The sequence below is a fragment of the Erigeron canadensis genome, chromosome 1, assembly GCF_010389155.1.
Source record: "Erigeron canadensis isolate Cc75 chromosome 1, C_canadensis_v1, whole genome shotgun sequence".
Classification (NCBI taxonomy): domain Eukaryota; kingdom Viridiplantae; phylum Streptophyta; class Magnoliopsida; order Asterales; family Asteraceae; genus Erigeron; species Erigeron canadensis.
In genome coordinates this window covers 48,559,460-48,575,337 of record NC_057761.1, presented here as the reverse complement: position 1 = coordinate 48,575,337, position 15,878 = coordinate 48,559,460, and the positions used below count along the sequence as shown (strand labels likewise).

Here is a 15,878-nt window from a genome sequence, read left to right as displayed (position 1 = left end):
CCATAACCCATATTCTCAGAAGTAAGGGCTCCCAATAATAGTGATGTTAAAGCTATATATGTGGTGGATATATTGGCCTGGACTCATCAGCTGGTGTATGATCCTGTCTGTAATCCTATAGTTTAAAAGACAGGAAAAAAAGTGACGAGTCGGATTCCTTTTTGGGTGTCGATTGGAAGTTTTAGCAACCAAATAAAATTTCTTTTTTTTAAAGATGATATGAGTTAAAGTGACATATGGGTAGACTAGAAATGACCTAACAAAAACCTTGATTCAAATAAAGTGCAATATATAACCATGTTGATATAAGAATATTTTGATGGGAATATGGTTGTTATTTGTTGAATTGGTAAGACTAGTGATAAAGAGAGGTGATCATGAATGGTAACCTCTCATATAATGTGTTGATTAATTCTATCTAAAAGACTATCGTTGCCCGATAAAGTCGATCACTCTAGTCATTTAATTGGAAGAAGAAGAGTCATTTTCTAACCTTAATTCTACAACAAACATCAATCAAAGTGTTTTCATATATTCCTATCCACTACCTTCCGACTAATTTGTTATCTGGCCAACAAAGACTTTAATCATCAACAAAACATCTAGGGGGTATGTTACTAAAGAAGCATTTCATATCATATATATTGCTTCTTTCATATAATTGATTTATCCTTTTGCATTTTTTCCTTTCTTAGGTGTATATTTTATATTTACTTCATAGAGAAAATGTTGTTATTTGTAAAATATCAAATTTATAAGAATAACTATATATAATGTATATATTTAATATTTTTACTTAGCACCCCTTAATTATATTCATATAAACGACATTTAAAACATTAATGATATGTTACACTATCAATCATTTATCTTTTAAAATATCTCTATTAATTCTTAATATCAATTACTTTTACATCAATTATTTAAATCACTCGACGTCGCCTCCACCTCCAACCCCACCACCACACTGTCGCCGCCATAACCATTGTTGCATTTGCGCGGTTACCGTACTAGTTATTGTTATTATTATTATTATCATACACACAAACTAAATTAAAATATAAAAGACCAAAAAATTAAATAAATGTGTTGCTCCAAATATAGCAAAGTGAAAGATGAAATCAAATGAGCTATTGTTTGTTAGAAGAATATTAAATTATCTATTAATATACTAAAACAGGATTAAGGTATTTTTTTTTAATCGATACATAATGTATTACTTAAACGACAAGTGTCCCATTTAGTATTCTTAATTGAATCAAGATAAAATTTCTAATTAGTTTCTACTTACGTTATAATAATAATAATAGTTATTAAATATAGATATCTATGTTATATCAAATTTATTCCAATACCAAAGAAAAAAAAAAGTATCTCTTAGATTTTTTTTCAAGTTATCTCCTAAAAACAAATTATGGTTAAGTATTTATATATGGATATTTATTTCAATTTATCTCCTAAAAGCAAATTATATATGTATCTATCAATAAACTAAAATATGATTGAGATGTTCTTGAAACGACTCATTGTGTAATCCTTGATCGACACATGTCCTTTTATTTTATTTATCATATTAAATTAGTTTTTTTTAATTGTATATAGATACATTAGACTTAGAATTAAACTTTAACTTTTGGTTTATTAATCGAAAAGAGATTATAACCTTATTTGATTGATCATTTTCTCATTAATATATTGTCTCTTTTTCTTTCTCAATTCTTCAACTATTATTATTCATATCAGTTATAAATAAGTTTTAACATGAAGACTTCAAAAATTGAGTTTACGATCCGAAATCACAAGGCTATTTGCCATCATTCATTATGTATACAAGTTTTGATTTGGATGTGATTTTAAAAATTTAAGGTAAATCCAAAACTCTAACTAAACATATATTATATTTAGCATTATTACTGTTTATTATAATTTATCTTCGATCATCGATTTACTTTAACCACATTTTATTTCATACTCAAGAATCATGTAGGAGACATATTCAAATTTCTTTATGATACAATCTATATAGCTACCGTACATCGTACGAGTATTAGGACTAGTGTATATATATATATATATATGGTATTCGCGTAATGTGGTGACGGTGCGTTGGTGACTGCGACGATTGGTGGTGATGGCAACAGGGATAGGTGAAAGCGACATCGTGGCGACAACGAATAGATATTCTAAGTTATTGATGAAAGGTAATTATGGTAAAAAAAAAAAGGTAACGCAATTATTTTAGAAATTGAAAGATAAATGTCAATAATTGGTGATTTTCATTTATTAAGAATTTTTTTAATATATCAATAATTAGTGATGATATCACCTGTTTTTAACCGTAGATCACCAAATATGCTTTAAATTGTTGTACTATATATATAAAACCGTGATATATCTTTGGTGTTGCATGACTAAAAGTAGGTGACGTATAGATCAGCACTGGGTGTTTCCGAGCAGCGAGGCTTACACCCATTCGCATTAGTTCATCCAAAGTTCCTTCAAAACGACTTCTGGCATCACCGAAAGGATCGAAACCACATCCGTAGATTCAAAAGAAAAAAAGAAAGAAGGAATTTTTCAATCCTTTGTTTCGAAGGCCAGTCTCTAGACTGGAAAAGATTCAATCCACTTGTTGGCCTGAATAAAAAATGAAATTAAATTACAGAAGATGAAAGTCAAAATATATACATTGAACCATGATATCAGAGCTTTATGTATAAGTACATTGAATATCGATAATGAAGATTTCTTTCAAATGTCAAAATGAATTAAATGTAAGATAACGCCCGTAAACTATATCTATATTTTTATACTATCCAATTATAAAGATTACAAGTTTTTTTTAATAGTTAGTCGTTATTCAACATCAGGGAACACCTCACCGTATAATGGTAAAGCTCTGTACATACTCTAGACTACGAGATGTAGAACATAAGCCGTTATTATTCATTTAAGAATATGCAAATTACCTTCTATAATTACCTTCTATAATAAAACAAAAGGAAATGAATAGTAGAGTTATAAGTTTTTGAAAATTTATCACAAAACCTTTAATAGTAAACTTTAGGTTTTTTAAGTTTCACCACAAGACTTTCAAATCTTTTAGATAGTAGAGTAGATTTTTAAATTTTCAAAATTTCACCATAATTACTAAACTTTTAAGTTTTTAAATTTCACCACAAGGCTTTCAAACATTTTAGATAATAGATCTTTAGATTTTCCAAATTTACCACAAGACTTTCATACTTTTTAGTTTGATCCTACAACATAATATCTATATAAAGCAAAATATCACATTGTCTATATTTTGTCATGTCGCACCATATTCCATTTAGATTATGTCTTTCTTAAAACATTTTTTTGTGTTTTTTTTCCGGTGGATTGATCTAAATATGATGGTGTGTCGTGTTACTGTTTTTAAAAAGAAAAACGAAGAATTGCAGTTTTTTTAACGACATTATCAATATAGGAGTAAGCATATTGTGGTATTGTCTTCATAAGAAAAAACTCGCAAAACGATAATTACCGCCCCGCAAATGCGGGGCTTATGAGCCTCCTACAATAAGCTACATCATCAATTTCTTATCTTTTAAAATATATTCACTAACCTCTTGACATCAATTATCTAAATCATTCAACACCGTTACTGCCACCACCAACAGTTGTACCAGTCACCGCCATGACGATCGATTACCACAACCATCATACTGCCGCCACCATTATCGTTGTTATATTGCGCGGGTATCATGCTAATCATCATCATCACACATACACAAACACACACACGCACATAGGGTAGCTTTCCGGTAAGAACATGTTAAAAACAAAAAAATTCAATAGAACTAATTGTGAATATGTCTTTTTACATATATTTTTTACATGTATTTAAAAGGACATAATAGTAAATAAAAATAAGAAAAAGAAAAAACAAAAATATGCATGCCTAGCTTTCACCACGTTAATTCATGATAAAAAAAAATAAAATAAAATTTCATGACAGTTTTACTTTTCAAAAATAAAAAATAAAAATTCATGGCAGTTTATTTTTTTTTTGTAGACTTTATAACATTTCATTGACACTCTATTTCCAAATTTTTCAATCAAACATAAACCATATGTAATTAACATTCTGATCAAATAACACTTATCAAAATTTTCAGCTTTTGATTGCGCTTGATTTTTATAGGGATGCACTTTCGCATCCTTTTTTTCTTGATTTTAAAAGGATGAACATGTATAAAAAAGAGGTATTTGGATGTAAAAGTCAGACAAACAAGATTCACACCAAAATTATATTATCCACACATATGAATGAATTGAAGTGAATGCAAATACAAAAAAATTGCATCCCTGTTCCCATACAAAATTGTGCATCCATAGTAAAAAGTTGTGCATCCATGTTAAAAAAATTTACACAAAGCATAAAATTGTGCATCCGTGCTAAAATTTATAAAAAGCATTAAAGTGTGCATCTAATGGGTATTGTTAATAATTTAATATGTGTAAACCGGGTTGGGTTTTGTAATGGATCTTGTATGGCGAACAGATGCAATAGTTTGGAAAAGTATTAGTGATCTGAGATTTTGCTTTGTAAGGGTTGTGGTTAAAATTTTGCAGAAGAAAGTGAATACAGTATTAAATCGAAGATATCGTTACAAAAAGGAAAAGAAATAATGTATTTGATAGAAAAAGAATTAATCTAAATCTGATTGATAAAAAATAATTATAAATTAATTGTATATTTCAATTGTCTATATTACCCTTTATAATGGCTGATGATTTGGAAGTCTCCTATTGATTATTACAAGTTCTTATTGGATGACCCATATATATATATATATATATATAGGGTTAGGTATTTATAAAACAAATATTAAAGTAAAACAAATAAGACAAGATCTTGACCCTTAGATCATGATTAAATTGATGCACTAATATTCACGAACCAATTGATGCACGATGATTTTCATAATGCACGGTGATTATTAGTGAAAAGAAACATATTGTTTATTTATTTTACTTTAATACTTGTTTTATTTTACCTAAAACCTATATATATCTATATCTATACTATCTTATAAAGCATTTTGTCCTTTTTGAAAATTCCAATTAATGATTTGAAGTACCTAAAATACCTTCTTTTTTTATTCATTGATTTAAACATCCTTAGCTAATATACCTATAGTACCCTTAAATCTCAACCACTTAATTTTTTTTTCTCTCCACAAATCTCAACCACTCATTTTTTTTCTCTCATGCATAAATCATTTTATTCATCTAATTCATTCAAAATCATTTATCTCAAAAACAATATATCAATAAATTATAAAAATTGTAGAGTGTTTTTAAAATTTCATGCTCTTTCATTAGAGATGTAATGCGATATACTTTCGACGAATTTTTAAATGCGAGGGCGGAGCCCATACGGATAATGCATTTGGCTATCACACTCCATGACTTATCACCTCCTATGACCTATCACCCCTACCATCTCACCGCTGCAATGCGCGGACACTTTCCCTCGTATATATATATATATACCTCCTCGTACTTCCGATTAGGGGTGTTGATCGATCGAGTTATTCGGGTTTCCGGTTATATGGGTCGGGTTATTCGGGTTTGAGCCATACAAAATGTGATCAAAAAACCGAACCGAATAAATATTTTGATTTTGGGTTTCGGGTTAGATGGTTCGGGTTGTTTTGGGTTGGGTTTTGGGTTAAACCCAAATTAACCAATTGAAAAGGTTTTGAAACAAATACAAAAATTTTCAATTTATAAAAGATGGTTAGTTGCCCATTTACATTACATAACAAATGACATCGTAAATTTTTGAAGTATATTATCATAAATTTAAAAATACAAAAGAAAAAATAAAAAAATTACGCATAATCAAAATATTAGAATACCAAAAAGTAGATAGTACATGCATTATACTAGTCTAGTCTTTCTTCTTATCTCTTCAAATATGTTTTGTTACTTTAATAATCAAAGAACCAAGATTTCTTGTTTCCAATTCTACACTAACAAATGAGATAATAATAGACAAAATTTATATATATTGAAAGATGTAATGAAGAAACAAAATTATAATCGTCGACTACTGCTAGTATTATAGTAACCAACTAACAATGCCATATTTATCATTATAATAATTGTATAAAAAATAAAAATAATTTATTCGGATAACCCGAAATTAAATTTTATCACCCACAACCCGAACCGATTAAATTTATATGGGTATGGTTGGTTTTGGTTATTTTCAACACCCCTACTTCCGATGATACCTTTTTATTATACTTAGTCCATCATCGATCATAACATACATTAGGAAGATTAAATAGGTAAATAAAACAATAATCAAACATATGATTTTACATGAGAAATAGTGAAACCACTAACGAATTATTTGACTCAAACACAACTTTTATAAAGATATAATCTTTTCAATTGATGTACTTTTTTTTTTTTGATTTAATATTATGTTTTTTTATAAATAAATATTTAAGTCTGATCAATTAAGTGAATGGTTGTTTCTTGTTACTCAATTTTATTATAAGACTAAATTGATTTTATACATCTCACTATGCCTATTGATATTTGTATATTTTACTAGGAAGTCATCTTAATAATTTTTGTAATAATTTAATTATGATATTTGATAGAACTTAACTAAAATAAGATTGAAAAAGTATTAATTTATGATACTGAAAAAGATTATTATGAGGATATAAATATCCCATATCTATGTATTAAAAATACTCATTTGTTGATACGAGGTTGGCCCATTTGGTAAAAAATTTTGTTTTTGTCGGTATCAATAAAGAGTTAGTCTAGTGGTAACGAAAACACTTGATATCCTTAAGGTCTCAGGTTCAATCCCCGCTTGGCGCAAAATAATAATTCTTTTAAGGTACTTGTTACTAATGAAACCTAGGCTTACATGTAAAGTTTAAATACACGGGTTCGATCATTCGGGGTGCCCGGATCATGTGGGAATTAGGATGGAAGTATTGTACCGACATCATATGACTCATACGAGGTGAGTCAATGGGTATCCAATTATAATACCGAGACTAGAATTCCCTTATTACCCTTTCTACACTTTTATATATATATATATATATATATTTTGTCGGTAAATCCTTTGGAATAATGAGGTGGTGGCCCTCGCCCCCATTTTAAATCATTTTGTTTGGACAACAATATCTCTGTCTTTGATGAAAAACCAGAATTCTTAATCAGTTAATAAAATATTCCTAATATCCCTACTTATTATTCGTCTATGTTGAACTAACATTTTCATGTCCCATTATTTATATTTTTTATATTTATACTATTATATAAAGTAAACTATCTCCTTGTAATCAATTAAAAATTTGAAACGACTATATCACCCTTATTTTTATTCACTAAAGTAAACATTTTCAGATATATACCTATAATACTTTTAAGGGTTTGTTAGTGACAGCCTTTAGAGTTGTCAGTAAAAACTAATTGGGTGTATTAAAATTTATACCTTACTGTTAAAAAAATCAAGGACGGTTTTTAATATATAATGTACAAGTTTTTAAGCATATAATATGTTATTAGTGGATTATTTTCCTACTTTTAATGATATAATTTCTCCAACCCTTAAATAACCGTATTAACTCTTTTTACATTAATTAATTTTACCACCACGTCTCTACCACCACCGTCTATGAAGCACCGAAACGCCCCCAACCTCGGCGTGCCCGTTCCGAAACGTGTTGGGAACGGAAACACCCCCGAAATGTGTCGGGAACGTATCCACCACGTTTCTGTGTTACTCGAAACGTTTCGACTGAAGTTTCCTAAACGTTTCTGTTTTGCAAGGAGTTTCCATGCCGTTTCATTACATATAGTTTGGGTTTTAGTGGGCTTTTTAATTCCAACAGGCTCAATAAAGCTTTAGATAAAAAAGTTAATGGCGGAAGTTTTCTACAGAGTAGGATATGAAGAAGACGACCAACAATTATACGTTTCAATTTTTTACATACCATTCCCCTGAAATTATATTCTATTACACATTTTCCCCTTGTCTACTAATGTCTAGAACTCTAAATTTCTAGTTCTGATCTTTTACATATCACGCCCTACAATTGTTTACTATTACACTTTTCCCTCTTGCTTATGAATGTATATGTTCTTGTCTTTACAAGTTTAAACCAAAATGTTTAATTATGGATTTCTATCTTATATTTTTATTATATATATATATATATATTATTGCCGTTTCCTTGCCGTTCTGTATCTTGGATTTTTGATTTTTGTCGTTCCCCGTTCTCGTAACGTTCCCGTTTCTGAAACTGCCGCCGTGACCACACCGTCGTCGTTACTATCATCACCGTTGCATCATGCGGGGATCCGTCTAGTACAACTTTATATACAAATTACTATCAATTGACAATTCTACTAAGTGTTTTTTTAGATAACATTTTCCAAATGTATTGTCATAGCATTTGTCCTTTATTGTAGCACTAGAAATTAAAGCAATATTCTACTATAACGTAAAACGGAAACATCCAATGAGTAGCGACACTACTGTTCATCGACGTATCAATTTCTTAAGTCACTGGCATTCCAGCCTATAAATTTCTTTTTGAACAATACTTACGAAGTCATGCTTTCTCTAGGTCTAGAATGAAAACATACGTACGTACAAGAGTTGTTACGATGCCCTTTCCATGACTAATCAACCGTTAGTTTTTGTCAGCGCAACATTTGCGTTATATGATAAAAAATTCTGCCTTCCCTTAACACTAATCTCACATGATATCTGCAATACATCACTAACCAATTGAGTATTAACCATTAAACTATCATTTATTCTTTTTATTGTATACTCTTTGTGTAAGATAAGACAGGGAAAAAACCAAAAGATTCATTCATGACCAGAACCACGAGTCATCCAATCATGGGCCTACCGTAAATCACAATTAGTAATTAATGTGCACTTGTGGTGGCTTTCGAAACGAGCCAACAATGAGCATGCATATTGGGATCCCTCAAAGATAATTAGGAGGGTGAAACAAGACCCCAAAGTTGCTAGTAATAAAGTACAATTTTCATTGTCATTATTCATTACAAATTTCAACTGGAGAATGTGGACAGAAACTTAATTAACAGACCCCAAAGTTGCTAGAGTAATAAAGTACGATGACATGCAATTATTAATTGACGTAAAAATTTTTTTTAAGTGTTTAAAACTTGTGCCTAAAAATTTTTAAGTCAATTAATTTTTTATATTTTTAGCATGGATCCGGTTAAGATGATGTATGCCAGATCTCTCGTTGTCGAATCGCGACACGAAATTTTTAGCGAAATTTTTACTTTTAAAAAAAAACAAACAACATAAGAACATTAAACACGTGTCAATTTTTGGGATGGATTGAGAGAGAACAAAACATGAATCATAATAGCTCTTCAATAATTGAATTAATGGTAGATATTCTGTTTAGAAAAGTTCTGTGAGCAGACTAATTATAAAATAATTCGTTTTGCAAAGTTGGAGTCGTAATATTATGGGTAAACCTTCATGGCCCTTAAGAGGGTTTATGTAAATTAGAATAACAGTTGTGTAACTGAAAAACAAAAACAAAAATTACAATAACAGTTATGTAAGTAGCAAAAAAATCATATGCGTATGAAAAAATTACAATAACAATTTTGTAAAGGCATGTTTGGTTTACAGAATCTGATGAAATTGTAATTGAATTTCATTTCGTGGTATGTTGTTGGCTGTAAAAAAATGAAAAAATTTCATTCCATTAGAATGTAAACATTCCATCAGATGATAGAATCTCCATTCCTTCAGGTTATTGGATAAAATTTCATTCCTTTCTTTTCTTGAATTTTAAGAAAAACAAAAAATATTCCATCAAATTCCATTTTTTCAGAATCTAAATTCCGTTGACAGATTCCATTTCTTACAAAAACATTGTGTGAACCAAAAACGCCCTAAGTTGCCAATGAAATTGAAAGCTAAGACTTCTGACAATCTTGCAGCTCTTCCTGGCTCTTCCTCACTGCCAAATCAACATTTCTCCCTCATTAAATCACCTCTTCCTACTCACTACACACCCTACCTCTTCCTCATCTCTCCCTTCACTTTATTTATCTATATTTTTATCTTTACACACACAAACTTAGGTCAGGTCCACCACACCTCTTCCTCACCCGGCGATGGGGGAAGAGTTAAACAAGGAAGAGCCAAGATGAGGCACGGTGCTAACGCAGAAAGAGCCAAGATGAGATGCTACGCCGGGGTTGGCACCGGCCTGATAAATGAAATTGAGTACAATTACTCTTTAGCTTATTGGCCTAATATTTTTGGTTTCATAAAATACATATGTGTAAGAAGAAAATTCTTAGGCTGAGGGTCCCCCTACCCACAAACGCAGTGCACTCCATCCGCCATTGTTAATATGTAAAATTTTATCTCACTTACAATTAACTTAATATTGATTATAATGAAGTAATAAAATTGTTGAGATTAAAATCCTAATAACAATTGTAATTATAATATTGCTTGATGTATGTAGCTAGTTCGACAAACATAATGTTGACCTTTTAATTCATGATGTCATTCGCAGAAGCATTTGAAGACAGTGGCATGGGTGGTAAATGTTGTAGTAAAACATGAGAGACCAAAAGCTTTTTGCAAGATATTATACATGAGCGACATCATGAAGGACAACAAAAGTACGTTGTATAAACAACTATCTTGAGCCTATACTACTCGATTTGGTGAAAGCAGTTTGTCATATACAATGGAAGTATATATTGAATGTTACAATTTTGCGGATGAGTGACACGTCCAATTCATTTTCACCCATCAAAATCAGAATGTTGGTTTATAAAAAGATAATGTATGTCAAATGTTTAAGATTATCGAATCATAACATAATTATTCAAGTCAAACTAATGTTTGTTGTTATCGAACTTCTTGAACACAATCAATGAATACTTGTATCAAAGATTATTTTGGGCTCATACTTAATTAATGATTTCAAGCAATGTGTACATTCAGTTTTTTCAGCATTTAGGATTTTATTTTTAAGTTAAGTGTGTTGTTTAAATTTTTTTCGTAATTCAATTCGATCAATAAAAAATTACAAAACCAGAAACTAACAGATTTTTTCATTAAATGTAAAGTTTGTTTGTGTGTGTGTGTGCTTTGTTTTTTTTTGGTCTCATGCATTCAGCTTAATTAAGTGAGGATATCATATAAATGAATTATTGATTTTATTGGAGATAATAAGGTGGGATGGTAATCTTTATATCATTCGTTAGTCAGATACGTTTAAATGTTTAATTGGTACGTAGCTAGCTAGCTAGCTAGTGGAGTTGGGTGTGGTGCGTTAGTTGTCTAACAGAATTCTAATCATACTTGTATTGACGACAATAATGTTTTGGGCTTTTCACATATATAAATAATTAAGTTTATTAATTCATACGATGTAAGAGACAACACAGTAACTAATGGTTGGAGAGCAAATCTAATCTTGTTTTGTTGGTGGTATACATCTAATTTGGAAAAAAGGTACGTGGTGAGCTTTTCATACAACTTTTCATATATAGTAGCTTAATTAATTTGCTGGTGAAAGTTTTTTTAGCGTGACCAACAACCACCACATCCTTCTAATTAATCAACAATTAATAAATACGACCCCGTCAAAATAAATATATACATGCGCCATGCATCATATTACAACTACGTACGTACTCACTTTATTTATCTATACTATCTATAGAAACAAATTATCTCCCTAAAATTTAATACTCTACCTTTAAAATCTCTAATTTACCTTTTTAATATATAATCCATCAAAACTTTATCCCTGAAATTTCAAAAATACCCTTAAAAAAAACCTTACGTTTGTCACTTCTCTTCCTTGAAGTTGCTCACATAGTATACCAAAAGAACACACATGCATTACTGAATTTAATAATCGATCAAAATAATTATGCTCACACTAAAACAACAACGACGGTTTGCACTTTCTACCGTACTAATAAACATTTGAGTTGAATCATACATTGATGTAATAATACGGTACTGCTACTTAACCGGTGTTTTATTCTTATGTTCCGCCGCATCGTGCGGGTATAAGGCTAATGTATATATACGTAATACGTATGTAATTAAATATCATTTTGAGGTAATTTGGAAAAAAGGGGGTAAACTTTCATGAAACTTTTTATAGTAGCTTTGCTAGCTGGTGGAACTTTTTTGCTTGACCAATCACATCTCATTAAATACCCATTGTTATAAAAATGCTGTCAAATAATATAAATACATGCACCATATATCACAACTACTACTTCCAACTTTATTTATGTATACGTATATATGTACATGTGAACGATAATCATATAGTAGTACGTTACGTGATGGATGATGACATAACTTTTTTTACATGACATGCATGGATGGCATTTAAGCTAGCTAGCGCGCGCACCCCACAAATCCATCACGAATACATACATACAAACATATACCTTTATTCACTAATTCTTATTCATTCCTTTTCTATATAATATTTGTGTAGAATGTTTTTCCTTTTTTCTTTTTCAACCTTATGCTAACTTGTCATCAATCATCTTACATTCTCGGACGTCAATTCCATCATGCATCACCCTAAAACCCTATATTTTGTTTTTCTACTTTATATTATTATACGAGTATTATATTGATTATTATAGTGTATATATATATATATATATATAGAGTTTATGATGATGATTAATTTCTACGTACTTACAAATAACATTATACTGACAAGTGACATAACGGATCTGGAGATGACGAAGTTGAAGATGATCGAGCGAAGCTCCACAAATCTATCTCACTCGTGTATGCCACTTGGCTCGGTGGTCTAACGGTCGTAGTAGAATCACATAGTTGGGATGGTTCTTGTTGATCATCGTGGTCAAGTGGAAAACAAAAGTCTTGATCACTAGGCTCCCCATAGCAAGAGTATAATTGCTTTGATAAATCTACCTGTCCATTTAGTTGAGTAGCCACAAGGCGTTCAAGATCAGCCCAGTTATCAAGACGCTCGTGTGTGTCATGCTCGGCGTGCCTTTGTTGATCGGTTTCTGCCAGAAACTCGTTCATATGTGGCCTAAAAGTCAACCTTTGATCAAAGTTAGTTGAAGTTGAGCTATGATGATGAGTGGACAAGGTTGTCATGGTCGTCGGACTATCGAGCCTTGGAAGGTGGTAGAATCTGTCGCTAATAATGGGGTTAACGAATTGCTGCATAGCATTGTGGTTCACGGTTAAAGATTCGATTTCCTGCTTGCAAGACATCCTATTATTGTTACCCATGTACACTAGTAACTGATCAAGAACACCATCTTTATTTAACGACTGTAATTGTGTTCTTGAATCCATAGACGCCGATGATATTGGTCTTTGTGGACTCTCAAGCGCTTTGTGGTAGTTTTTCTTCTTAAAAACACGGCATACCACCCACCCATCTTCTTGAGTTGAATCACACATGTTAGGACCCTGAATTCTTAATTTAATTTGTATTAGTAATGACATAAAAATGGTAACATATATACTAGTTTATAATCAACACTAATGACCATTTCATCATATTAAATGTTCAATTTCGTTTTGTCAAGTTTTTTTTTTCTTTTAATTTTGATCATAAATATTTTTGTTTATGTTACAGAGTAGTTGATGAAAATTATATCAATAAAAATATATTTAAAATTTAATTTGTCTATATATATTATATATAAAATGTTACTGTGTATAATATAAACTAAAACGTATGTGGTTATTGTTAAAGCAAAATACTTAGAAAAGTCAAAATTTAATCTTTAATAAGTCTGTAAAATTACTCCGTATTATACTATTTTGGATACAATTTTTTTTATGAACCATTAACCATAGTTAACAGTTTCAATAAACAAATATAAAAGTTTGACTTTCAAACTTCAGCTATAAATTTTTGTGTCAAGTAAAACTTTACTTCCGTAAATACCGGACGTACGCGCGTATTTAATTTGATGATAGTTGATAGTAAATTGGTCATATGTTATCAATGGATTCAATAAAAACAAAGAGTTTCTAAAATTAGAAAACTTATACAAATTTAAAATTGAAAACTCCTACAGTCAAAGTTGTATTTAGTAGCTTAATTAAATTGAAAACAAACTTACACAAGGCGGATCTTGACTGGTAATCGTATTATCATCAAGCCTATATTCATGCATTATCCAATCAGATTTTTGACCGTGAGGTGCTCTCCCTTTGTAGAACACAAGTGTCTTCCTCATACCAATTCTCGTAAAGCTACTATATATGACCTTATCTCGACCCGTGGCTTTCCAGAAACCCGCTGCTGTTGCGCGATTGGTCCTTGTCCCCGTTGGATACTTCTTATCTTTATGACTAAAAAAATACCAATCATTTTGTGGAGTGGATCCAATTTTGCACTTCTCTGAAATTACAAAACACAATTCATGCATATCATATATTTTGTTAATTTAGCTCAGGAACCCCTAATCTTTAAAGGAATTTTTTCTTTCAGGCTAGCGACCCTGTGGCGCTCATAATATATATATATATATATATATTAAAAAACATATATACGATAACATATACAAGTATACAACACGTAGTAGATGGATCATTAATTAATTAATATATGTCTGTACTACATATATACGCACCTTGTATATCCCAAGGTTCAAGCTTATTAAGATCAACATCACGAATAACATCAAGATCGATTTTTTCATAAGCAACTTTCTTCCTCAAGTAATAGTGAAGAAGCTCTTCTTCGGTAGGATGAAACCGAAACCCTGGAGGTACTTTAGATTGACCGTTAACATTCACAGATAAACTCATTTCGTCTTCGGACATTAATTACCAAAGGGGGAGGAGCTGGGAAAAAGAAAGGAATGATAACAAAGGCGTGGGTAGTGTGCATAAAAGTGGTTGCAAGGACATGATTATTTATATATGTAAAGATGAGTGAGATGGGTCCAAACAAACTCAACGCATATGACCTTTTGGTGTATATGATAGTATGGCCAACTCAAGGGACCCTCAACTTTTGCACCAAATGGTTCCTTAATATATATATTTGCGTTTGCATAATAAACACTCACCAGATTGAACTACTGCACACAGTTAAAAATAATTAAATAGTTAAAATTGAAATAGAAGAAGCTAGGTCCGAAAGTAAATTAGAGTTGGAGATATAATTAATGAGGTACCAGACTTGGACTTGTGGTGATTGTGTTTGCTACTTTTAGTGTAGGGTCTTCAACTTGGAAAATAACTAACCACCTAAACACCAAAGAGAGATATATAGACTATATATATAGGAGGGGTGGTGTTAGGACAGCGAGGGTCCCAACTGGTGGGGTCCAACGGGCGAATGTAAGCAGGAGGCAGGCCTCCATCTTAACTATGACCTTCGACCTTAAAATCTCTTAGAAAACCACTTTTGAAACCACCGCTATCTTCAAATATCTTTTTCTTTCTCTCTCTCATTTCCCTCGTGCAACAAATTAGTATATATATATATTATGATAGAGAGATATATATATATAGCTAAAGAACCACCCGTTTCATGGCCATGAACAAAGTAAATGAATTCAGGTACAATTATACCAATATCGCGCCATGTCCGACAGTATTCCATGCACATTATTTATCTCGAATAAATGACATATAGAACAATGAATGGAGAGTTTAGGTCTTTTTTATCTATCCTGATTCCGTCATCACCTTCTCTTAATTGTCACATCAGCTTTCTTTTAAGTTCTGACATACACCAAAAAACTACCCCCTTCCTATCACAACACCATCATATCCTTACGACCTT

At 31.0% G+C, this 15,878-nt stretch overlaps 1 protein-coding gene across 1 annotated transcript; it reads right to left on the bottom strand.

The window, feature by feature from the left end:
* Positions 1-12,775: 12,775 nt before the first annotated feature.
* Positions 12,776-14,923, bottom strand: LOC122585611 (NAC domain-containing protein 43-like). Its single transcript, XM_043757733.1, has 3 exons — positions 14,716-14,923; positions 14,203-14,483; positions 12,776-13,540 (listed from the first exon to the last, which is right to left on the bottom strand). The coding sequence occupies exons 1-3, from the start codon at positions 14,906-14,908 to the stop codon at positions 12,797-12,799; spliced, it is 1,218 nt and encodes a 405-aa protein (XP_043613668.1). The 5' UTR covers positions 14,909-14,923; the 3' UTR covers positions 12,776-12,796.
* Positions 14,924-15,878: the final 955 nt, after the last annotated feature.